The sequence below is a fragment of the Geotrypetes seraphini genome, chromosome 7, assembly GCF_902459505.1.
Source record: "Geotrypetes seraphini chromosome 7, aGeoSer1.1, whole genome shotgun sequence".
NCBI lineage: Eukaryota > Metazoa > Chordata > Amphibia > Gymnophiona > Dermophiidae > Geotrypetes > Geotrypetes seraphini.
In genome coordinates, this window is record NC_047090.1 from 113,059,603 (window position 1) to 113,085,503 (window position 25,901).

Below are 25,901 nucleotides of genomic sequence, written 5' to 3' on the forward strand. Positions count from 1 at the left end.
CTCCAGGCACAGCGGGAAACGCAGCCAGGAGCACTGGCACAGATGAAGGGGTGCATCTTGCCCCCTCTCTGCAGGCCCCCCCCTCTCAAGAAGGACAGAGAATGTCAGCGGGGTACATGGAGCCACCCAACCAGTCAAGTGGAGCAGCACATGAACCTGTGAACCACCAGGGTTGGACGAGCAGCAGCAGTTAATCCTCCTGCTGACCCAGCTCCTCTCAGCGGGCAACACTCCACCCTTTGCTCCCTTTAGAGAAAGCCATGCACAACAGCATGGCGCATTCCAGCAGCATGCCATGCACTCAAGCAAAGGAGCATGTGCTGCAATATTAACACAGAAAACTGGACCTGTGCATGCTCTGCCATGCCTGAAGGTAGATATGAAACCTTCATGATCTTCCCCCATTTTCCCTATCAGAGGGAAAGAGGGAGATAAAGGCACTAGTATATTTTGCTGATTTGAGCCAAAAATACATAATTAAATGTGGTTTCTAAACTGTGGCTCATGACCCCAAATGGGGTAACAAAACCCACATTTGGGTTCACACCTTGGGTGGGATCTCCATAGGTGCATCATAGGTGTAATCTTATTTGGCCACTTATGGGGTCATGACCAGAAAAAGATTGATGAGCACTGAATTAAAAGGCTAATGATCCTATCAAAAGTTGAGTGCTGATCAGGTCTTACTCCACATATCCTGCATATGCCACAATTTAGGCTAGGGAACCTCTCCAACTTCACTTTTGGCTGGGTGCTAAACCTCTACAGATCATACTAGCCTACCTGGTACCAGCTTTTGAGACTGCTCCCAAGCCAAGGCAATGCACCACCTGACACAATAAACTGCTTGACTTGGTTACAGCGTGTTATTTCCTTTCCCTTATCCTCCCCCCAGACATACCTGAAGCAAAAGGAGGGTGGGTGGATTGCATTCACTTGCTCCCAGGCCAAGGCAAATGCACCAGCTGATATGATGAACTTCCATGACTTACTTATAATTTGTCACCTCTCTTTATTTCTAGACATATTGGAAGCAATTGGAGGAAAGAAAGAGAGTGTGCATGATCACTTCCATCCCAATCCGAAACAGGCTGGGAAGATGATGCACTGAAGACTTTTTTCTTCTTCCTCTTCTGGCACTTTAATTAGCTGGCACTCAGGGAACATACCTTTGTTCTCCTCCCAAAAGTCTGGGAGGACAGTGGGCACTACAGCCACAAGAATTGAGAGAGAAGGTAAGAGGAGGTACCTAGTACCACCAGGTTTAGAACCTCTGGGCTCTGTAGACCAGCTTCCGTCAATCTTAGCTCTCTAGTCTGTTTCAAAGGGAAAGGGAAGTCGGCGCCAAAAGGAATGTTGCCTAGTTTTCCCCAGACTGTGTCTATGCTCCACCAGGAATCTAGACATAATGTCTTCTTAAGAACAATTTACTTACAGTTGCTGCACTATTTGCTGCTGCCAGAGAAATACTGAGGAGTTGAAGGCAGCACGTGCCTCTTATAAAGAGAGTGAAGTTAAAGCCAGAGAAAATAAATAGCTCAAAGCTCTCTGCTGGTAGAAGGACATTAACCCACTTATCTGGATTGGTCAGCATGGATGATAAGGAAAGGAAATTAACAAGTAAATTCAAATTTCCCCATCATTTATTTTGATTCTTCTACATTGTGAAGTCTTTTAGGCACTTAAGACCTTTATAAATTTATACCTCTTACTCTGTGGGCATCTCTGGTTTCTATTGGAGGTAATGGAGAATAAAAATGACTCGCCCAGCTTCCCTGGTTCTCAACCCACTGCTCTAATCCAATGTGGCAATCCTTGCATATGCTCAGTACACTGTTCTTTTAAGTTTCTGAATGTATGAGCTCCGAATTATACTTCACCAGCCTGGGATCTGTTGGAAGATGCCACTCACATGGTACTTAAGGATTTGGCACTCCCACCTTGTTCTCAAGGAAATCACATTTCAACAGGATCAAAAAGCTTAATAAAGGCCATCTAAGATGGTTTTAGTAGAAAAAAAACTGAAGATGAAAGAAAATTTCAAAAGCTCTTATAGATTACTTTAGATTGCATCCAATGATCTCAGTGGATAAAACGGAACTAAGGAGAGCCATGGGGCTACATCAGCATGGAGCATAATATGAATGGATAGCAACAGGCTTTTGCCTTATCCAGAAGGCTCTAAATGAGTGTATCTTCAGTGCAATCCCATTTTATTATTAACATATCAAAAATATTAAGAGCGCTTTGTTTTAAAGTAGAACATGAAACATCAGCAGCAAAATGGAGGAGAATTTATTTCCAAGGTGATGAAGGAGTGTGTAAGCGTAATCAGGAATCTCAAGGTGATTGCTTACCTAGAACAGCTGCCAGTTCTATGGTGCACTTGGCCAGCTGATGCTCTGCAGTGGGACAAATGTACTAAAAACAAGGAAAGTAAATAATTTAGCTCTCAGGTGGAGGATTCATCAGTCAGACAAAACCAATATTCTTGCCATACATAATTTTTACCTTCATGAAGATCAAAATAATAGTGGTAAATTTTAAAAAAAATCTTATGCATACTGTATCAAGAACATTTGTGATGTCAAAAAGCACATGCCTTCCCTTTGAAAATTACACACTGAAAGTAGAGAATGACTTGGGGAAAAACTTTGTCCCTGTCCCTGTGAGCTCGTCCCTGTCTCTGTCTCATCCCCGCGAGCTCAATCCTTGTCCCCTCCCCACAAACCATCTGATCCCATCCACACAAGCCTCGAATAGTTTTATAATGAACTTATTTTATTAAAGTATAAAAAGAATCAATATTCTGTACAATTGTCATTTTATAAATCACAGTTCTGGCTGCTGAACTAGAGAAAGAGATGTTCAGCTGGAGGGCTTTGTTTATAAATGTTTATCAACACAACTAATATAATACTTTATCTTAAAGCAAAAAAAAAAAAAAAAAGAAAAATAGAAATTTTTTTTTCTACCTTTGTTGTCTGGTTTCTGTTTTCTTCATCTTCTCCTCATTCATTTCCTTCTACTTGCTCTGTTACTGTGCCTCTCCGTTCCATCTCTCCCTCCACCCCCCCCCCCAATTGGTCCGGCACCCATCTTCTTCCCTCCGCTTCCCCCATAGTCTGGGATCTCTCTCTTCCCCATTTCCCTTCAGCGTCTGTTCCTCTGCACCCCACCTTCCCTCCCTCAGTTCCCTTCAGCGTCTGTTCCTCTCCACCCCACCTTCCCTCCCTCCCTCTCTCTCCCTTTCCCAGTTCCCTTCAGTGTCTGTTCCTCTCCACCCCGCCTTCCCTCCTTCCCTCTCCCTTCCCCAGTTCCCTTCAGCATCTGTTCCTATCCACCCCACCCTTTTCTCCTTCCCTTCCTCTTATCTTTGTAGTGGGCGCTTTCTAAATTTATTTTCTACAAGCAACTGGAGCCTTGAAGTCGCATGTGGCTGCTGGAAAGGTCTCCTCCGACGCAACCAGAAACCAGAAGTTGCATCAGAGAAGACCTTTCCGGCAGCCACACGTGACTTCAAGGCTCCGGAGAAAGCGGGAACTCTAAGGCCTTGAGCATGCGCAGATGCTCAAGGCCCAGCAAAAAGGACTGCAGATCTTCGGGCACCGGCATGTCCTGTGTGTTAGTGCCGGGTGCCAAATGGAGGGTAAGCGAAGTGTTCGGGTGGGTGGGGGGTGCTGGATCGCGTGGGGGATGCCGGATCGTGGCCGGGGGGGGGGGGGGGGGCAAATTGCGTGAGGGAGGTCGGATCGTGGCGGGGGGATTCTGGATCACGTGGGGGGGCCTTCTTGAGCGGGGGGAGCAATGCCGGTTCTCGGGGGGATAGAGCAGTGGTACTGGCCTCGGGGGTGGGTGGGAACGAATCAAGCGAGTTTCCCTTACTTTTTATGGGGAAACTCGCTTTGATATATGAGCAATTTGGTTTACGAGCATGCTTCTGGAACGAATTATGCTCGTAAACCAAGGTTCCACTGTACTATGAAATAACATTTGAGTATCATGGTGGCATTTCTGAGGGTCTGAGTATCTAACGACTAGAAGGGAGAGTGTTAAAGAGGTGGTCTAAGTCACACTATTCTTAAACAGTCAAAACAAAGGTCATAACACTGAAAAAGTCCTTAGAAAGATCATATAAAGTCCCAAGAAATGGAATCCTAGGAAAGTCCCAACCAGGATTCGGGTTTCGGAAACTAGAGTCGTCTTCCTCTTGGATAATCAATATAGCATTTTGAAATACATTAGTATCAAAACAGGAACATAAAGCTCAAATCTGGCCTCAACTCAATCCTCAGCAATGCCTCTGCTCATCATGAGTAAAAATATGCACTAAATGGTATTAACTTCATACTTTTTAACTGCAAATGGTCAAAGCATTTTAAATAAGTCATTTTTGTATGTAAACCACTATTTTATGCATTATTAGCCCTTTCAGAATTACCTTCAGCATGCGGCTTTCAAACACAGAGTATATCTGCTTCTGCATCCCAGACTCATCCATTCTAAGGAAAATGCAAAAGTAGCAAATAGGGGGGAGGGGGAGGTGGGAGTCTTTTTCTGCCATTGATCAATACAACTACCTTCCTGATAGACTCAGGATGCACAATGGCTTAAGTTCTGCAGGCAGGAGTGGGTTTGTGGCTTCTTGCCAAGGTCATTACTGCAATGGCATAGTTGGCAGAGTGATATAGAAATATAGAAAAGAAACCTGAGAAATAGCTAATAAAAGCTTATGATATTACGGTCCATTACAAGTCAGTTCTACTTGAGCTGAAGTACAAGATAGCTGGAAGGAATTACCATGCTCGAAAAACAGTCCTGAAAACCCGGGATTGAAAATGTCTTAAATTGGATGAACTGTGTTTAAATGTACTTTACCTTTCTGCACTGCAATGTTTGGCTCAATCTCCCCAAAAGGCTCTCCAGTTGGATGTACTGAACTACTTCATCGTCATCTCGAGGGCCTAATGCAATGCAGAGCAAGTCCTGTGAAGAACAACAAGGCAGGGGAACAAGGTAGTGAAGGCCACTAAAACACAGCTCAGTTTAAATTGTGCACTACTGGCTGCTGATTGGTCTTAACAAACCCAATGGACTGACCTACCACCCTAGAAGTTAAAAGATATCCTTATTTTACATGCAAAAAAGTAAAATAGGCACTTAACAAGCGGGCATGACAAAGCAAAGACTGTTTACATGAAATAAAAAGTTACTGAAATTGCTATCAGAGAAAACAGAATGGCAAAGCAGGACATGAGACAAGCAAAGACTCTGAGCTATAAGTCTGACATTCAGAATATACTATGTACCATCCACCCAAGTAATAGTTATCAAATATCTACATATCACACATTAACTCTATTCAAGGATCTAAATGTCAATGTTTAAGTTGCACCATGGCAGTAATATATAAACATAGTAAAAAAACATTTTACACACTAGCCTCTTTAAGCTTGGAGTTATTCATTCATGAGCCACACTACATTCAAGGGAAATCTCAACTGGACTTTGAGTTGTGACCTTTTTGTTAAATCTAATTGAAGGCAAAAATAAGATTTCTACTTTTATCTCTGTGATGATCTGAGATGGGAAAGGAGCCTTGTGTTCGCAGCCTTCTCGACAACACTTCTTCCTTTTCTGGATATCATTATGCACTCTTGCAGCAGCATCTCCACGAGATTTTAAAATACGATTAAAGGCAACTTTCACTTCTTTTTTAAACAGTACTATAAGAAAAACAAATTTAAATTCAGAATAATTAGATGCATAGTTTATTATGTAATTTGCAACCCTGGTAGCATAAAGCTGTGATGTTCTTATCTCCTTGCACTGGAGCCAGCTCTGTGAGTGCTATGGGTGCTTGAGCATCCCCAATATTGACCAAACCTCTTCATTGTGTCTAACGAGGGGTAATTTCTATTGGGTTTAGCACTCCCAATCATATGGAAAAGTTGGCTCCTACTCAGGGTTATAATAAGGAGGGGGTGGCGAGGAGGGTAGTCTGCCCCGGGCACCATGTTGGTTGGGGCGCTGACACCCCTCCTCCTCTCCATCCCCCAACCCCGCCTCTTCCCATTCTCCCCTCCATGCACATGCCCCCTTCCCCTTACCCCTAGTGGAAGTTGTTTACGGCAGTCAACAATATGCTCTTTGTGACCCCGTCGGCTCTCCCGCTAATGTCATTTCTGAGTGCTGCATGTAGGAAGAGATGTCAGCGGGAGAGCCGACGGGGTCATGAGCAGCACATTGTTGACCGCTGCAAGCAGCAACTTCAACTAGCGGTGCAGGGGAAGGGAGGGAGTGGACACGAGTGCGGGGGAGGGAATGTCACCGCCCCGGGCGCCTCTCACCTTCACTATGCCACTGCTCCTACTGTATGTCTCCTTGCAATGCCAAGAGTCACAGTGAAGAGAAAATACTTACCTGCTGCTGAACTTGAAAGAAAACGCAATGATGAAACGCAGAAAAAAAAAGCTTAGCAGCTCTAATCTCATTCATATAGGGATTAACCTGAAGTGAAATTGGCATAGCAGAGCGTACTTCCGGTTCATAGTCAGTCATGTGAGAGACACCAGCGCGCTGACAATGGAAGGCAGACAATTCAGCGCAAGACACCAGCGCACCGCGGGAAAATTTAGTTTTAAAGAGTTCCGAAGCGGGGTGCAAGTGGGGAACCCCCCCCCCCACTTTACTACATAATGTTTGCGCTGCTGCTGGGGGGGGGGGGGGCTGGGGGTTGGAACTCTCCATTATAGAGAAAATGGAACTTTTTCCGATTTTTTTCGGGTAAAGTTCCGTTTTCTCTATAATGTGGGGGGTTGCACCCCCCACACATCCCCAACGGCAGCGCAAACAGTATGCAGTAAAGTGTGAATTTACCCTGCAGCACCAGTATGCAGTAAAGTGTGAATTTAGAAAAAATAAATTCTAATATTTTATGCTAATGATACCAATTCTATGTGCCCTTAGTTTAAAAAACTGATTTGAGATTCTGAAATGCCATCTTTCAAAAATTCCAATATTCATTTTTGTCCTATATAGTTAAAAAGTAATTGAAAATTGTACAGCCTGTTCTTGCCATAATTAAACCAACACTTCAGTTTTTGATTTTTCATTCTTAGTACTTGTACTGTTACTATTTCCATAGCCTTGAAACCACACAAACATACTAACCTGCTAGGTTGGCTGAGAGCCAGGTGCAAGCCTTTTCAGTAGCCAGCTGTACTGTAATACCCTCCGCACTGCGTAAAACCTTCCAAGAAAAAGAACAGAGAAAAATGTTAAAGTCACTGTCGCCTACTTGGTAAGTCATTCACCATAAAAGCCCAACTGTAAATTGTCATTAAAATGCTAATATATAATGTTTTAATGATGAAAGCACTGAAAGATGTTTGGAGAGCTAGGCTAATTTGTTTATATTTCTATTTTTATTTATTTGGCTTTAGTTCACACCTTCTTCAGTCGTAGCTTGAGATGAGTTTACTTAGGGCCCCTTTTACAAAACTATGCTAGTGATGCTGCCGTGGTAAATGCACTGAAGTCCATTCAATTCCTATGGGCTTCAGTGCATCGCTCCTGTGGCTTTGTAAAAGGAGCTCTTAATTTATCTGCATGCATTTCCATGTCCCCAGAAGGCTTACATTCAAAATCTGTACCTGAGGCAATGGAAGATTAAGTAATTTGGCCACAATCACATGAAGCAGCTGTGGGGTTTGAACCTGGATTCCCTGGTTGCCAGCCTGGTGCTCTAACCACTAGACCAGTAGTTCTCAACCCAGTCCTCAGGGATCACCCAACTGGAGAATGACACGGGGACCAATTTATCCCCAGCCCCGCGGGAACTCAATTTTTCCCGTCTCATCCCCGCAGGAACTCAATTTTCCCGTCCCTGTCCCATTCCTGTAAGCTCTGCCTCAACCGCACAAGCCTTGAACACTTATGATTTTAAAGTGTTTGAGGTTACAAATTACTAATAATAGATCTGCAATTTCATTTTTTAGTTCTTTTAGTAGTCTGGGGTATATACACCATCTGGACAAGCAAATACTACAAGCAGATAGAGAGATTCAAAAATTGTCCACTATACCATACAACCTCTCAATATAGCATTCAAAAATCTTTATATCCCACATGTTTAAAACCTCTTGGAGAAAATACTTGAAACTGAAGGGCAGCTGCTTCGAAAGGAGGAAAAAGATCCCCGTCTGCCGCCAGAGCTAATCTTCATGCAGACTAGAGAGGGAACAAACCTCATCAGCTCAAAAAACTTCCTTCTGCCTCTACCTTATTAATTTGCTTTAATCAAGTTATGTTTATATTAATGTTTATATTGACATTACACATATATTAAATGCACACCATCAAATATTCAGTCTTTTTGTTGCTTCAACTGTTCCAAACTGTTAATTATGTATATACCATCAGGCTCAGGGAATTTGATGCTCTTCAGCTTTTCAATCTGACCTGTTACATCTTCTACTGCTTGACAGAGATTTGTTTTAGTTATTCCATATCATCAACTTTAAATACCATTTCAAGCACTCTCAGCTTCCTTACATCCTCCTCAATAAACACTTTATGTTGGCAAAATGCAGTTAAGTAGTTATTTAGCAATGACTTTTCCCTTCTTATAAGAAATTACTGCAGTTAAAGCTCAGTCCCAGTTAACACTAATGGATTTTTCTCCATAGAGTTGCACCTGTAAACTTCAAAACACCTAGAGGCAAACAGTTCAGCAACTGAAAGCGCAGAAAGAATGACCACTACAGCACAAGTAGCAAACAGCTTCACAAAACATACCGCTGTACACATCTCTTCTGGCAACAAAACTTTAACAGCTTCCGGGCCCTTCTTTGTGCAAAATCTACCGAAAGAAAGCAAAACAAGATGATGCCCTGGCTATGACAAGAGACACCAGGCTGCAATTACAGTAGATGCCCGAATGGGCTTAGCCTGGCAATCATCTGACGAAACTACTTCAGTACAAAGATGTAAAATACAAATATGCACAATACAAGAAGGTACAACAAGAGGTGCACCTATGGTATACTGTAAATGAGGAAGGGAAGACAGATTTTGCAGGCATTGGTTCTTACTCTCGCCCTTTGTCAAGAGCCTGTTTTCCATCCTCAAGTAGCTGAGAACATACATAATCCAGTAGCTCATTGTGATTAATATTATCAGTTAATTTATCCTGTAGCAAGGTCTCTGCTCTCCTCACCAGCTCCGTCACCAGGGTTGCTCTGGAAAACAGAAAACAGCATTGGTTGGTGGGGGGGAGACGACAGTTAGAAACCTGCAACAACTAAGCATAAACAGGAAGTGGTGAACACTTGAAAACCCTCGTTATGCAGAGTGATTAGTTTATACCATGGAAAGCTTAAACTAAACACCTGTGCATAAAATATTCAGACTAGCTTTTCTAGGGAAAAAGCATGCATAGCATAGGCTCATAGAAGGAAGTGAGTGAGTGAGAGTGTGTGAGTGAGAGTGAGTGTCAGAGGGTGTCAGAGAGTGTGTAGGAGTGTGAGTGAGAGTGAGTGAGAGAGTAGGTGAGAGAGTGAGTGTGTGAATATGTGAATGAGACCGGCGGTTGAAGAACAGTGTATTAGATCACTAGAAGGGAGATTTAAACTGCTACTACCCCCTAACCCCTGGACTACAATCTGTCAAAATACTTACCTAATATGCTTAACACAATTGGAACCTACTCTTTCTGCCACAAACTCCACTGTTCTCCGTAGGGATGGTGGCTGGTTATGAAAGAAAGCTTGTTCCAACTCTACCTATTCAAAAAGAGTGAGCAAATCCATTTATGTTGAATGACATTTCACCGTCCTACAACTCCTTAAATCAATGTAGAGAGGTTTAATTTTTACTAGCTAATTACCAGGCGTTGCTCGGATATTTATTTATCCTGAAATGTCCCGCCCCCAATGTCCACATGCCCCATCCCCCCACATTCGCCCGGATATTTATTTATGCCGAAATGTCCCACCCACCCCCACATTTCCCATGCCCCCATGTTCCACACGAATGTCCCTCTCTATGGAGTTGTACTTGTACTTAAACGGCATTGGGAGTGTCAATATTCATCCGAGTGACCCCAAAAACTATGGGTTAGACACTATCTGTCATTTTCGATAATTTTTAAATATCACCCCTTTTCCACCCCCCACAATATTTTTCCCAAGATAGTAAGTCATATGTGTACTAAGTTTGGTTGAAATCTCTCCATGCGTTTCAGAGTTATGCTGAGTATTCAACTAAGCAAGCCCAAAAACTATGGGGTAGACACTCAAATCTGTTGTTTTCAATAATTTTTACATGTCACCCCCTTTCCACCCCCACAGTGTTTGTTCTCAGATAGTAAGTGATATATATACCAAGTTTGGTTGAATCTGTCCATGCATTTCAGAGTTATGCTGGAACATACATGCATACATACTGTACATCTGATTTTATATATATATAGATTATTTCTTTGCAAAATATTGAGAAAGTATTACCATATTTTTTGCTCCATAATATGCACTTTTTCCCCCAAAAGTGGGTAGAAATAAGAGTGCATCTTATGGAGCAAATACCACAAACCCCCCCTTCCCGGTCCAGCGCTGGCAGGGGAGACTCTTTGCAACCTTCATGAGCTCACTCAGACCACAACCACAAACCAGGGTACGCTGCAGCTCCCGAAGGAAAGTGCTTCCATCACGTGAACACCTGTCATAAGAAGCCACCTCCCCCATCGCCAACCTGCCAGGCCTCCAGCCTTATCCTTGCTGGCTCACTCTGCAGCGTCAGCACCTCTGATTGGCTCTGCCTATGTTGCCTCTTCCATTAGCCAATGGCACGAGCGCTGCGTGCCTGGATCCAAGATGGCTGCCCCAGAATATGAAAGCAGGTGTCTTGAGTGAGGCGACGGCAGCAGCCTTCCTGACCCTGGGGTCTGGGGAGGTACGCTGGGCCTGCCCGGACACTCGACCTTCAACACAATATAGCCGCAGATCACAGCAAGCAGTTTTGGAAGAGGAATGCTAAGCTTCCGGGGAGGTGAGCAAGTGGATGAACTGCTGTCGGGCCTGGGGATGAGGCAGGGATCACCGAGCTTTAACGGACGCGGCCAGGTATCATGGGACCTTTTGGGTTCTGTTTTTAGGGTGGGTGCTTTCTACTGGAGGGGAGGAGGAGTAGGAACGTATGGGAAGGATGGGACAATGACTTCCGTAGAGACTATAATAAAAACGACACGGCAGTGGGAGGTCATCATCAGAGGTCTATGCGAGCAGGGCCAGTACAAGGCCTTAATTATCCTAGGAGAATCTTCCTCCTCCCCCTTCCAGTTAACTTCAGGGCCCCTAGGCAGCCCCTTGACATGTTGATAAAACTCAGAATCATGATCACTTCAATGTCTCACCTCAAGTTTCACTAATGTACAACAGATAAAGATATTAAAAGGCAGTCAAACAACTATGTACCTGAAGTTTCTTTTCTTTGAGGGTAGTTCTAGGCACCAATGGCTCTGCAGAAGTTGGAGTTATTTTCCTTATGAACCCTCCATTTTTGGCTCCACTACCCGTCAGAAATGAGGATAGCAATTTACGTAATTCACCTATAATAAAACAAGCATATGTTAACTGAAAATAGTTGCAAGTGAGCTAGAGGAGCAACAGAATCTGTAATATGAGCAGGAGCGGACTGAATCGCCTCCGCCTCTCCATCCTCCTATCCACCCTGCTATCCACCCTGCTAACCCTCTGTCAACCCCTGCTGCCTTTTCTTCTTTTGCTGAAATCACAGAGGAGGAAACTGCACATTTTCTCTCCTCCTCCAAACACATTACCTGTTCTGATCCTATTCCCTCTCAACTACTCATCACATCTCTCCTAAGGTCATCCCCTCTATCTGCCACATCCTCAACCTATCACTATCCACTGCAACTGTACCCGATGCCTTCAAACATGCCATGTTCTTATGTTCTTAGTTATGCCGCTCCTCATAAATCCATCGCTGGACCCTACTTGCCCCTACAACTATCGCCCTGTCTCCTTTTTCCCCTTCTTATTCAAATTACTTGAACATACTTGCCAACCACCATTGTCTTGACTCTTACATCTCGAGCTATTCTCAACCCACTTCAATCAGACTTCTGTCCTCTTCATTTTACAGAAACTGCCCTTGCAATAATAACTTTATTTTTCTATACCGCCAACACCCAAAGAGTTCACAAAATAAGAAAACTGAACAATTCAGTGATGAAATACAAAACATATGAGAAGCAACAGTACAACATACAATTTTATACTATTATAGTGTGAATACTATGATGTAGTCACTAATCAAGTATCTTGAACAAATAGGTCTTTACTAATTTCCTGAAAGTGCAATAGGATGCAGTTTGTCGAATCATATCATCTAAGCAAGCTTGGACTTCACCTGCTTGATAGGCCTAGGTTCTATCAAAAAACTTTTTATAACGGCATTGGGAAAAGTAAATAAACCAGAACCACGAGTAGACAATTGGATTATACAATTCGAAGTGAGAAAAAAGATAGAATGGAGATAATCTAGATAACAATTTATAACAAATGTAAGCGAATATGAAAAGTATTCTAGCTTCTATTGGTAATCAGTGCAGTTGCCAGTAATAAGGGCTGACAAGTTCCTGTTTTTTCAACCCGAAGATTAAACGGACAGCTGTATTTTGAATTAACCTTAGTCTTCCAAGGATTGTTTTATAGGATCCCAGATAGATTATATTGCAGTAATCGAGAATGGATTAAAGCCTGTACTAATAATCTGAAAGAGATGGGGGTCAAAATATTTTTTAATGGTTTGCAATTTCCATAGAGCGAAAAAACATTTCATAACAAGTATATCAGTATGTTCCACCAAGGTTAAATGACGATCTAGTGTGATTCCCAGAACTTTAAGAGAGGGAACTATTGGATATTCTTGTCCTCTTAAGTATAGAGTTTTATCCATTATTTTATCATTAGGACTAGCAAGAGTCTCCAGTGACCTGCTCCTGGCCAAATCCAAAGGCCTCTACTCCGTCCTCATCCTCCTGGATCTATCTGTGGTGTTTGATACTGTAGAGTACCGCATCATTGATACACTGTCCTTGTTTGGGTTTCAGAATTCTATTATCACATGATTTTCTTCCTATTTTTCCCATCATACTTTTAGTGTAAGCTCTGGAGGATCCTCCTCTTCTGACATTCCGATATCGGCCAGAATACCTCAAGGCTCTGTCCTAGAATGTCTTCCATTGGTTCTCTAATCTCCTCTCACAGCTTTCAGTACCATCTCTAAGTGGATGACATGAAAATCTACCTCTCTATGCCTGAAATTTCTACAAGAACCCAGACCCGAGTATCAGTCTGCCTGTCCGACACTGCCATATGGATGTCTCACCGCCACCTAAATTTAAACATGGCCAAGACAGAACTCCTTATCTTTCTTCCTAAACCCACCTCTCCCTCCTTTCCGTTCTCTGTTTCAGTAGATTACACTCTCATCCTCCCTGTCTCATCAGTTCCCTACCTGAGTCATCTTCAACTCATCTCTTTCCTTCTCTTTGCATATCCAACAGACTGCCTAAACTTGTCAATTCTTTCTCTATGCCACTAAAATTCAGCTTTTCCTTTCTAAACGCGCTGCTAAGACCTTTATCCACACTCTTGTCACCTCTCACCTCGTACTGTAACGTGCTTCTCATAGGTCTTCCTTTAAGCCATCTCTCTCACCTTCAATCTGTTCAGAATGCTGCTGCATGCCTCTTATTCCATCAGGGTTGTAGGTACACACACAAAACCTCTCCTCAAGTGGCTTCACTGGCTCCATGTCCACATATGGTTGAAACTCCTCTTTCTGACCTCTGCAGCTCCTTAGTATCTCTCCCCTTTTATCTTTTCCTACACTCCACCCCAAGACCTCTGTTCATTGGGTAAGTCTCTCGTCAGTACCCTTCTCCTCTACTGCCAACTCATGACTCTGTCCTTTATATCTTGCTGTGCCGTCTGCCTGGAACAACCTACCTGACACAGTGCATCGGGCTCCCTCCCTGGCAGTATTCAAATCCAGGTTGAAGGCCCACTTTTTTGAAGCTGTGTTTAAGTCCTAACCCTACCAACTTGTAAAGCACTAATATATGTGTCATTCCCTCTAAAGTCCCCTACCCTATCAGCCTCATCAGTCCCCTTGGAACCTCAACCTGAGCAGTATGCACAGTATGCACCTTTTGTCCTGTGTGTCTGTCTTAATAACATTGCAAGCTCTTTCAAGCAGGGGCCATCTTTTAAGTATTTAACGTACAGCGCTGTATGCGTCTGGTAGTGCTATAGAAATAATAAATAGTAGTACCTGTAAATTATCTGTGTGTCAAGTTAGGAGAAAACTTGTACTGGAAAACTTGCACTGTAAGGATAACTATAGAAACATAGAAAATGACGGCAGAAAAGGGCCACGGCCCATCTAGTCTGCCCATACTAATGGCCCACCCCCTAACTACCTCCATGAAGAGATCCCACATGCCAATCCCATCTTTTCTTAAAATCTGGCACGCTGATGGCCTTAATTACGTGTTGTGGAAGATTATTCCCCTAGTATGTGTCAAGTTAGGATAAAATCTTGTATCATAAACTTGTACTGAAATTATGGCAAATCATAACCTGTTAACTGTATATTTATATATGTTTAACCTGCAACCTGTTCTGAGCTCTTTGGGGACAATGGGATAGAAAATGAATTAAATAAATAATAGTTACTGATATACATACAGCATCAACAAGTATTACATTTTTGAATGATGTACATTTACCCAATATGCCTGCAAATTTTTTTAAAAATGTACTGTTTTGGTGTGACCCACAGCAGGGAAGAAACGTCACTAGACAGATTTAAGTCGTGTCTCAAATCATTCTTGTTCAAAGACACTTATGACCTAAAAATGTGTTGAAAACTTTTTTTTCCTACTGAGGTAGATAAATTATTGGATGCCCCTTATATTTATAGCCCAAACATCACATTTGATGGTATTACATCAAAATTCTCCCCTATATGCACTTTAAGCCTCCTCAGTCATGTTATTTGGAATGTGCTGAACAAATCATGGTAAAACACAAACAAACCCATACAAATTAAACCATCAGATTCCAGACCTTAATTTTATTTTTAAATCCTAGCAGACATATTATATCAAGTATTTAAAAGTCAAGTTATCCTTATTTCTCTTAGACAAAAAAGAATCCTCATTTCCTAGTAAAATCCAGAGCTTAAACACTCACCAAGATATGGGCAGCAGATGTAGAGCAGCTGCTGATCCACTAAAGGAACACAGTCCTTGGAATAAGAAGCAATTGGGGGGGGGAGAAAAAGACCAAAATCAAAATCTGCACAATACACAAAATCAAAATCTGCACAATCCTCCATGCATGAACCAAAGACTCCTGAATTTATACAACCATCCAATAAACTTTTCAAAAAGGAAAGACATAATGGGGGGATGGGGGATGGGTGGGTTATGATAATTTAATATATATGTGCATAATTTAATTGATTAATATACATAGGAATTATATTATTTATGCATAGATATGAGATGGGGGTAGGATATAAATCTTTTAGTTATATATTGTTATGGAATTATCAATTGATAATGTAATATGTTGTGTTCATATTTTAATGTACACTTGATGTATATGTTAAAATGAATAAAGATTTGGAAAAAAAAAAAAAAAAAAAAGGAAAGACATGTAGGTACACACACAAAACCAAGGAGAAATATGTAAGCATAGTCTAAACAAGACTTCCTGTCCCGGACATACTATGATGCTCTGACCAAGTCAAAGTAAGCAAGAGAACACTGCACAGTTTGGCCAAAGTAGCCCTTATCTGACACACTTACCAGACCCTGACTTTTTCCAACAGTTTCCACAAGAAATACCTCCTGCTGAACTTCACTTCTGAAGAACATCTCCTCTGGCACAGATGGGACCTGTAATACAGAATACATTTAAGCTTTATTTTGATAAAAGTCTGGACCTATGATTAAGTAAGCTGTAGCCCCATTTGAACTTGTGTTCTGGTGGAGGCATTTACCTCCAAGGTTCATTCTTCTGTCACCTCATTAGTGAAAGCTCTAGTACAGGAGGGAAATTGTTGCCTGTTGTATTTATTTTCAGCTCCTGTAGCTCTTTTCTTTTTGGCATTATATGTACATTACCTGTAATACAGACTAATTAAGCAGCCTGCATGTACTCTGATAATATATATCAGCTAGCTGAACTGTAGCTTTAAGAAAATATGAGTTTAAAATCATGAGGAATGAATGTAAACAAATGAAAAATGACAAAGAGGCAAAAAGGGCAAAAGCAGAAAAATGCCTAATGGGAAGAAAGATGCATGAGAAATATAGAAGAGGCGCTCAGCTAAAGGAGAGAGAGAAAAAACCTGGAATTCTCAAAAACGGGGTCTGGTCAGAACCATGCAAAAACTCAAACTTTCTTTTCCATCCCCAAAGATATCATTTCGATTGGTAAATTGGGGAAATCCTATTCTTTTAAACTAATAGAAATTTGGAAGAATATTCCCCTTAGGTTAATTTCAATCCCTTGGCAAAAATTTAAAAACTTAGCTACTCTCAAAATTGTAAGTTCTGGTTTTCATAAGAACATAAGCAGTGCCTCCGCCGGGTCAGACCATAGGTCCATCCTGCCCGGCAGTCCGCTCCCGCGGCGGCCCAAACAGGTCACGACCTGTCTGCATCACCAGAAGGGGCTCCCTTGCCACCTTGTTTTCTCATTTAAGTCCTATCTTCCCATCGTAGTCCTAACCCTCCGGTCTTGCACATGCACGACCTATTGGGTTACTATACTTATTACCTGGTTAGCTTTCTATACCTGTGTTACATCCCAGCATCTCTCTCAGTATCCCACGATCCCTTTATCCCTCAGGAATCCGTCCAATCCCTGTTTGAATCCCTGTACCGTACTCTGCCTGATCACTTCCTCCGGTAGCGCATTCCATGTGTCCACGACCCTTTGGGTGAAAAAAAACTTCCTTGCATTTGTTTTGAACCTATCTCCCTTCAGTTTCTCCGAATGCCCCCTCGTACTTGTTGTCCCCTTCAGTCTGAAGAATCTGTCCCTATCCACCCTCTCTATGCCCCTCTTTTTTTTTGTGTGTCTCTCATTCTTTTAATTTATTGTAAACCGAGTCAAGCTTTATTATTTGAAGATGACCTGGTCTATAAATTTAAGTTTTAGTTTAGTTTAGCATAAGAAGTCAGCCCTAAAAGGAAAGCATAACATAAATCTGAAAAAAGCACATCTAAATGTAAGTTTCTGCTAGAGAACTGCAAAAACAAATGTTCACAATCCTGCAGGAGTCTAAGCCCCTGCCTAGCAGAATGAGAGGATCCATAACAGCATAAATCAAATCCAGTTCATTATATATTTAATTACAAGCAATTCAAGCAAACTATGGAGTCACGCAGCCTGCACTCAAACCCACTAGCAGATGAACCTGGTGTGAGCAACGCTTCCAAGTGAATGGTCCCCGAGTCCCAATCTGTGAATGCAGGCTGTCCAGGTGCAGCACTGCAGAGCAGCCAACTCCCTGGAAGCAGACTTTGCCAGTAAAGTCTGTGATCTCCTGCAGCCAGGGCTGTCTCCGTGGGAAATTTCTGCAGCATGAACATGCAAAGCCGTGAAAATACTGAAGTTAGAGAAAAAACAAACACAAGCAGAAAAGACTAGCTCCTACTATCTCACTTGTAGGAAGACAACTGGAAGTCAGAGGGCAGTCCTGAGGTAAGAGGGGAGGGTCAAAAATATGTAAATTAAGCTTTCTACAAGAGATCTCGCAAGATTGACTACCCACATGTCCAGGAATAGAGTGAGATTGTACAAAAACTATTCAACAAGCAATGAACGAGTACATATGTTGCATTTTGTTAGCTCTGCTCCAGTTATTACGCAATTTAACAATTGCCTTTAATTTTTGATTCGCCCTCATATGTAGTATGAACAGAAGCTAATTTCATTTTAAAATTTCTATATGGAAATGACAAAGAGATTAGGTTCTTACTTACCAATATCTTTTCTAGTAGATAGTTGTGTCATTCTGGATGAACAGGTAATATCCCCATGCCCACGAGCTGTACAGAAGAAATCCACTCCAGGTTTTGAATCCCTCCTTCAACAGATGGATCTGTTGCCCCCTTCAGTTTGTACGAAAGCAGGCGATAGCTGGTTATTGAAGAGGACATTGCCTCACTAGCAATCCATGTCCATGTGTTGAAATCTTTGGGCTGCTAGTCAGAGAAAAACTCTGACCGAGACCTCAACCCCCACGGATCCACATGCAAGCAGAGGGGAGGAATTTACACAGCCGGCACTCATTAAGTCCAGCTGGACCAAAATCGGGGTCAAACAGCATGTGCTCAAGTACCTGATGAATCAAAATGAGATGTAACTTCAACGAGAGCAGATATCAAGCTTAAAAGGTTCAAAGCAGGCCTCTCCTAGAGCTGCCCCCAGGATCTCTACTTTCAGCTTCTTATCTAAACAACTAGCTACTGAAACTTCCCCACTAAACTCTCTACTTTCAGCGTTAATTATCCAACTGACTTCAGTCCTTCTTTAACTTCTACCAAGTCTTTACACTCTCTACTTTCAGCTTCTTATCTAAACAACTAGCTACTGAAACTTCCCCACTAAACTCTCAGCGTTATATCTAACCAACTAGCTACTAAAACTTCCCCACTAAACAGGCAGACCTCATAAATCTCACTGTCCCCAAACCACTTTAATAGGCAGACTCTTTTAATCAGGCTGACCTCTCTGGCACACTAACCAACAGGCTACCTTAACTGACAATTAACTAACTATAAACTAACTATCTCTATCCCCCCAATCTCAACACTTTCTGACAAACTCCTAACAGCCCCCATTCTAATAAATATCCTAATTTAAAAAATAAAAAACAAAAAAAACAAAAAACCACACAATATAAAATTAAATAAATAAATAATAATAATAACTTTTTGTAAATGGCAGCAAGACTTCAATCAAAACAGGCAGTGTAGTCACAGGAAGTACCCAGGGGATGGCTATGGTTCGAGTACAGATGGGGGAGGAACCAGAACGGAGGGCAGAGGTCTCTGTATAGACCGAGGCCATCCCCTCAAAGACGTCTACAGTCTCAACACAGACGGAAGTAATGGATCAGCCGGACAAAGACCTTCTGCTAGAGCTGAGGAGCCTGAGAGAGGAGGTTCAGCGCCTAAGGAGCATCCGAGATGACGAAACCTTCATCGATGGAGTCATCTAGGAGCTATCTCAGATCGCGGATCAGGACCAGGAACCTGACAGGACCACCCTGGGAACACCCAAAGCATCCAAACCCGCAAATTTGAGACCAACTGCTGGAATGCAAGAAGTAGCTGGTGACGCTGACTCCTGGCAGCTGGTGACTTCCTCCACAGGGAAACGCAGAGGACCTAATTCTGTCTCTCTCTCTCACATACAGGGCAGCTCTACATCGACACCACAAATCATCCTTAAGAACAGATACCAGCTGCTACAGGAGGGTCCTGACAACGAGGTACAGGAAGATGTTCAGCAGATGGTTCCAGAGTCAACAGTTCGACCCACCCCTAAGAAGCGTAGAGCGGTGGTCATCGGGGATTCGCTGCTAAGGGGCACCGAGGGACCAATTTGTAGGCCGGACCTGGAATCAAGAGAGGTCTGCTGTTTGCCAGGGGCCAGGATCCGGGATGTAACCGCTTGCCTTGACAGACTCATCAGGCCCCGAGATCACTTCCCCATGATCCTCATCCACGTCGGGACCAACGACACCGCCAGGAGCACCGCAAACAGCTTACCTGAAGACTTCAGGACCCTGGGTGAGAAGCTGAGGAGAATCGATGCGCAGGTGGTCTTCTCCTCGATCCTCCCGGTAAGGGGCAAGGGCAGTGCAAGAGAGGATCGCATCCAGAGGGCTAACGACTGGCTGCAAGGATGGTGCAGGGAGATGAATTTCGGATTCCTGCACCATGGAGATGCATTGCAGGGACTACTGGGACAAGACGGGTTACACCTGACCAGAAGAGGGAAGAACGTCCTTGGACACCGTCTAGCCCGCCTACTTCACAGGGCTTTAAACTAGGTAAGTTGGGGGAGGGTACGAGCACAAATTACCTACCTGGTGTGCTAAACTGTCAATACTTTTTTGAGGCTGGGATAAGTAGTATACACACTATCGAGTCTAGGGAAGGTTCACATTACAATTCGGGGTCACATTGTAATTCAGGATCTAGGAGGACTACACATTGCAATTCTGGGTCCGGGGAGTGTACACACTGTAATTCCGGGACTAAGGGCAGTACACATTGTAATCCTGGGTTCAGCAGGGGTATACACATTGCAAATTTTGTGAAAGGAGTTCAAGTAGCCCATGCAGGAACTCCCCCACAGGATACACACATTTCCGTTTTTGAGATAGGTACACACTGTAGCTCTGGGTCTGGGGAGTCCGGGTCAGGTACAAGATATAGCTCTGGGTCTAGAGAGAATACCAAATATGCGAATAATGCTAAAAGTGTCCAAGTACATAAGAACATAAGAAGCGCCATCTCCGGATCAGACCTTCGGTCCATCAAGTCCGGCGATCCGCACACGCAGAGGCCCTGCTAGGTATACACCTGGCTTATTTTATAGCCAACCATATCTTTAAATGCCTCTCTCAAGGAGATATGCATCTAGTTTGCTTTTGAAGCCTAGGACTCAAACAGGAATATCCCCACTAAGACACAATAAAAACACAACATGGAAGGCTATGTACGTTAACGCACACAGCTTGGGAAACAAGATACTGGAGCTGGAAACAGAAATAAGGAATGCCGACCTGGATGTGGTGGCAATATCTGAGACCTGGCTCACAGATTCACACGGGTGGGACATGGTCATACCAGGTTACAACCTGCTTCGCCGGGACAGGGAGGGTAGATTGGGAGGTGGTGTTGCATTATATACAAAGGATGACATTAAGGTCACAAGGATCACAGATGTCCAATACACTGGGGAATCCCTTTGAGTTAATTTGGCCAGAGGGAAGGACAAATGCCTGTATCTTGGCGTTATTTACAGACCCCCAAGACAACAGGATGACCTGGATATGGAATTGATTGGAGATATAGAGAATATCACCTTGCATGGGGACACGGTATTGTTAGATGACTTCAACATGCCTGATGTGGATTGGGGCACACTTACCGCTGCTTCCGGCAGCAGCAGGAGGCTATTAAACTCTTTGAAGGGAGCACGTCTCAGGCAATTGGTGTTGGACCCAACAAGGGATCAGGCAATACTGGACCTGTTGCTTACCAATGGTGAAAGTGTCACAGAGGTCTCGGTGGGAGACACATTGGCCTCAAGCGACCATAACATGATATGGTTCAATCTTGGGAAAGGCTTCACTAAACCTGCCACACTGACCAAGGTCCTCAAATTCAAGGACACAAACTTCCAAGAGATGAGTGACTTTGTTCACCAGATGCTACAAAGCCAAGCAGAAACCGATAGTGTGGATGAAATGTGGTCAACTCTGAAAGCCACCATACAGGAAGCGACAAACCGTTATGTTAAGCTAGTAAGTAAACGCCGTAGAAACAATAAACCACAGTGGTTCACTGCGGAGATCTCAGACCTCATCAAAGAAAAGAAAAAAGCATTCATCTCTTACAAACAATCAAGGGAACAGGACTCCAGGGCAGAATACCTGACCAAGTCAAAAGCCGTCAAAACAGCAGTCAGGGAGGCTAAATTCAACATGGAGGAATCTCTAGCAAAGAACATCCAGAAGGGAGATAAATCATTCTTCAGGTATATCAGTGACAGAAGGAAAAACTCAGGGGGAATAGTACGTCTAAGGAAACCAGACGGAGACTATGTGGAAAAGGACTCAGAAAAAGCCCAACTGTTAAATGAATACTTCTGCTCTGTCTTCACCCGAGAAGCTCCGGGGCATGGCCCTCAGTTACAGACAAGGGCTGACTCAGTTGACCCATTTAGCGATTTCAAATTTACGCCCAACAGTGTCCACGTTGAGCTGTCCAAGCTCAAGGTTTACAAGGCAATGGGACCGGACAACCTGCACCCCAGGGTACTCAGGGAGTTGAGTGATGTCTTGGCGGAGCCGCTGTCGGCGCTCTTCAACCTCTCCCTTAGTTCAGGTAGCGTCCCGTTGGACTGGAGGAAGGCTAACGTCATTCCACTCCACAAGAAAGGCTCCAAGACAGAAGCGGCAAACTACAGACCAGTGAGTCTCACATCAATAGTGAGCAAACTAATGGAAACTCTTATCAAACACCAATTAGATACGATCCTGAATGAAGAGAACCTACGGGATCCCCGTCAACATGGATTTACTAAGGGGAGATCCTGCCAATCCAACTTGATCAGCTTCTTTGACTGGGTGACGGAGAAGCTAGATGTTGGAGCGTCCCTGGACATCATATACCTGGACTTTAGCAAAGCATTCGATAGCGTGCCTCATCGCAGGTTACTAAGCAAGATGAGTTCCATAGGATTGGGCGACACATTGACGAAGTGGGTTGGGAACTGGCTTAGAGGTAGGGTTCAAAGGGTAATGGTGAATGGCACCCCCTCTGAAATGACGGAGGTGATCAGTGGAGTGCCCCAGGGCTTTGTCTTGGGCCCGATACTGTTCAATATCTTTATAAGGGACTTGGCAGAAGGGCTCTGAGGTAAGATAACATTATTTGCCGATGACGCCAAACTAAGCAATGTAGTGGGCAAAAGCACAATAGATAAAAATTCAACGCCCAACAATATGATGCATGACCTACTCTTACTAGAGAGCTGGTCTAAGACATGGCAGCTCAGCTTCAATGCCAAAAAATGCAAAGTTATGCACCTGGGTACCCAGAATCCATGCAGGACTTATACCCTTAATGGCGAGATCCTAACAAGAACGGTTGCAGAACGAGACTTAGGGGTGATCGTCAGTGAGGACATGAAGGCTGCCAATCAAGTGGAGCAAGCTTCTTCCAAGGCAAGACAAATCATAGGTTGCATACGCAGGGGTTTCGTCAGCCGTAAGCCTGAAGTCATTATGCCTTTGTATAGATCCATGGTGAGACCGCACCTGGAATACTGTGTGCAATTCTGGAGGCCACATTACCGTAAGGATGTGCTGAGGCTGGAATCGGTCCAGAGAATGGCCACCCGGATGGTCTCGGGACTGAAGGATCTCCCGTACGAAGAACGGTTAGATAAATTACAGCTATACTCACTCGAGGAGCGCAGAGAGAGGGGATACATGATCGAGACGTTCAAGTATCTCACGGGCCGCATCGAGGTAGAAGAAGATATCTTCTTTTTCAGGGGTCCCAGGGCAACAAGAGGACACCCGTGGAAAATCAGAGGCAGGAAACTGCACGGTGACACCAGGAAGTTCTTTTTCACCGAAAGGGTGGTCGATCGCTGGAATGGTTTTCCACTTCAGGTGATTGAGGCCAGCAGCGTGCCTGATTTTAAGACCAAATGGGATCGATACGTGGGTTCTATTCGCAAAGTAAAGGCAGGGGAGGGTCATTAGGGTGGGCAGACTGGATGGGCCGTGGCCCTTATCTGCCGTCGATTTCTATGTTTCTATGTTTCTATCCTCTCTAGCACCAAAACCCTCAGGTAGAAAACTCAAAAAATAATAATAAATGATCAGAGCAGATCAGAAACACCCTTCTCAACTCGCCTACACAAGGAAAAAGCTTAAGGACGCTCTACAGCACTGGAGGAGGTGAAGATGAAAAATGTAAATTTCATCATCCTGCAGTCAACTTCATGAGAATGAAATGTTCACCTATTGTTAGAACTTGTATTTTTGTGTAACAAAATATTAAAAATTTGTAGTTCTGTATGTCTACTTAGATATAAGTTGAATTAATTTCTTCTTCACTTAAAGCTAATAATTCATCAATCTTGCAAAAAATCTCTAAGCAATCATCACCTCTTCAACCAAGTGTAATAGTTAATTAGTTCTTTTTTTTCTTCTTCTGAGCCTCAGCCCCACCACATCAATAAATTTTCATGGCGGTGAGCTTTACGTGGAAATATCGTCACTGGTTCAATATAAACTTTAGAATCTTTTTACTATTTTTTTTTGCACTATACTTCTGCTACTTTTTACTTAACTTTTAAAGTGTGCAGTGCTTAATACTCTTCCAATATTTTACTTAAATTTATTTTAAATAAATAAATAATTTCAATTTAATAAGTAATATCCATGGATATTATTTATTAAATTTATTGGAGAATTTTCTTTAAAAAAAATATGCAGTCAGACAATCTTTCTGTACAAAATGTTTGATTTTGTTAAAATGTAAAATTGATAAATAAATAAAGAAAAAAAATTATTTATTTAAAATAAAATAAAAGATTATTGAATTACTTAGATATAAGAACATAAAAATTGCCATACTGGGATAGACTGAAGGTCCATCAAGCCCAGTATCCTGTTTCTAATAGTGGCCAACCCAGGTCTCAAGTAGCAAAACAGACTCAATGCTGCTTATCCTAGGAATAAGCAGTGGATTTCCCCAAGCCATCTCAATAAAGGCCTATGGACTTTTCTTTTAGGAAATTATCCAAATCTTTTTTTAAACCCCACTAAGCTGATTTTATCACATTCTCTGGCTAGAGTTTAATTACACATTGTGTGAAGAAATATTTTCTCCAGTTTGTTTTAAATCTACTACTTAGTAGCTTCATCGCATGCCCCCTAGTCCTAGTAACAGCATGGGTAGAAGACTGGCTTAGCGGCAGACTTCAAAGGGTGATGGTGAACGGTACTCCCTCAAACATGTCGGAAGTGACCAGTGGAGTACCGCAGGGCTCGGTCTTAGGCTCAGTACTATTCAATATCTTTGTAAGGGATCTTCCTCAGGGACTTCGATGCAAAATTACATTATTCGCTGATGACGCTAAACTATGCAACGTTGTGGGCAGCGCAGCAGCACCTAACGACGCAACCATGCCCGACACCATGGAATGGGACCTAATTTTACTAGAACAATGGTCCAGTACTTGGTAACTGAATTTTAATACAATTAGAAACCCCTCCCAATCAAACACATAAACAATATAAGTTAAACAGCCGTTGATAGCGGGCAGAAAATGTATAAATATGTCAAAGATAATCCCAAAAACTTTTTTATTCATATAAAAATGTCATAGTATCATCATATCATAAAATATAAAATCTATAAATATAACATAAAACAGAGACAAGGGCTTCATGATCATGAGAAAAAAAAGAGGGAACAAAAAATGCAAAAAACTAGAGATCAAACCAAAAAATAATTAAACAGCAGCAAAAGTAAAAACTTGAAATCAGTTCAGAAGCTGACTAAAGCAGCAGCACAGGTAGAAGTGTGATATTCAAAATTCAACAAAAAATATATAAAAAAACAAGTCCAGATAAATCCAGGTGTACAGAGAACCAGTGTAATCAGTGGAACAAAAGTGCAAAATAAAGTTCACAAAAAGGAACAGCATCGAATCTTCACACAATCAGGAAACCCAACAAACTATAGGATACTAATCCTAGTCCTCTTCTTAACTCAACTTTCCTCTTTCCTTCTTCCCTTGACACAGGCCGTGTTTCGAATTTTCTTTCTCAAAAGGAAGGAATAACGCTAAAATCAAGAAATGAGCATATCAACGTACCTAAACAAATAATCAATACAGCGTAAACGTATAAGAAGACAGAAACAAGAGGCAGACCTACCAGGCAGGAGATCAAAACGCGGCTCATCAAACACAGAGCTCGCCGTCACCATGCAAACGTCATTACGGCAAGACGCCAAAAGTACACTTAAA

General features: G+C 42.7%; 1 protein-coding gene across 5 annotated transcripts in view; it reads right to left on the reverse strand.

Annotated features, from left to right (window-relative positions):
- Window positions 1–25,901, reverse strand: part of CDAN1 (codanin 1) — a 122,995-nt gene that overhangs the window by 9,892 nt on the left and 87,202 nt on the right. For all 5 annotated transcript variants that reach the window (XM_033951365.1, XM_033951364.1, XM_033951363.1 and 2 more), the window contains exons 16-25: window positions 15,905–15,994; window positions 15,285–15,339; window positions 11,475–11,608; window positions 9,682–9,785; window positions 9,096–9,242; window positions 8,800–8,863; window positions 7,174–7,252; window positions 5,563–5,726; window positions 4,879–4,986; window positions 2,358–2,421 (exon numbers count right to left, since the gene is read on the reverse strand). In XM_033951365.1, coding sequence (XP_033807256.1) covers window positions 2,358–2,421; window positions 4,879–4,986; window positions 5,563–5,726; window positions 7,174–7,252; window positions 8,800–8,863; window positions 9,096–9,242; window positions 9,682–9,785; window positions 11,475–11,608; window positions 15,285–15,339; window positions 15,905–15,994 — 1,009 coding nt within the window. The remainder of the gene's footprint in view (window positions 1–2,357; window positions 2,422–4,878; window positions 4,987–5,562; window positions 5,727–7,173; window positions 7,253–8,799; window positions 8,864–9,095; window positions 9,243–9,681; window positions 9,786–11,474; window positions 11,609–15,284; window positions 15,340–15,904; window positions 15,995–25,901) is intronic.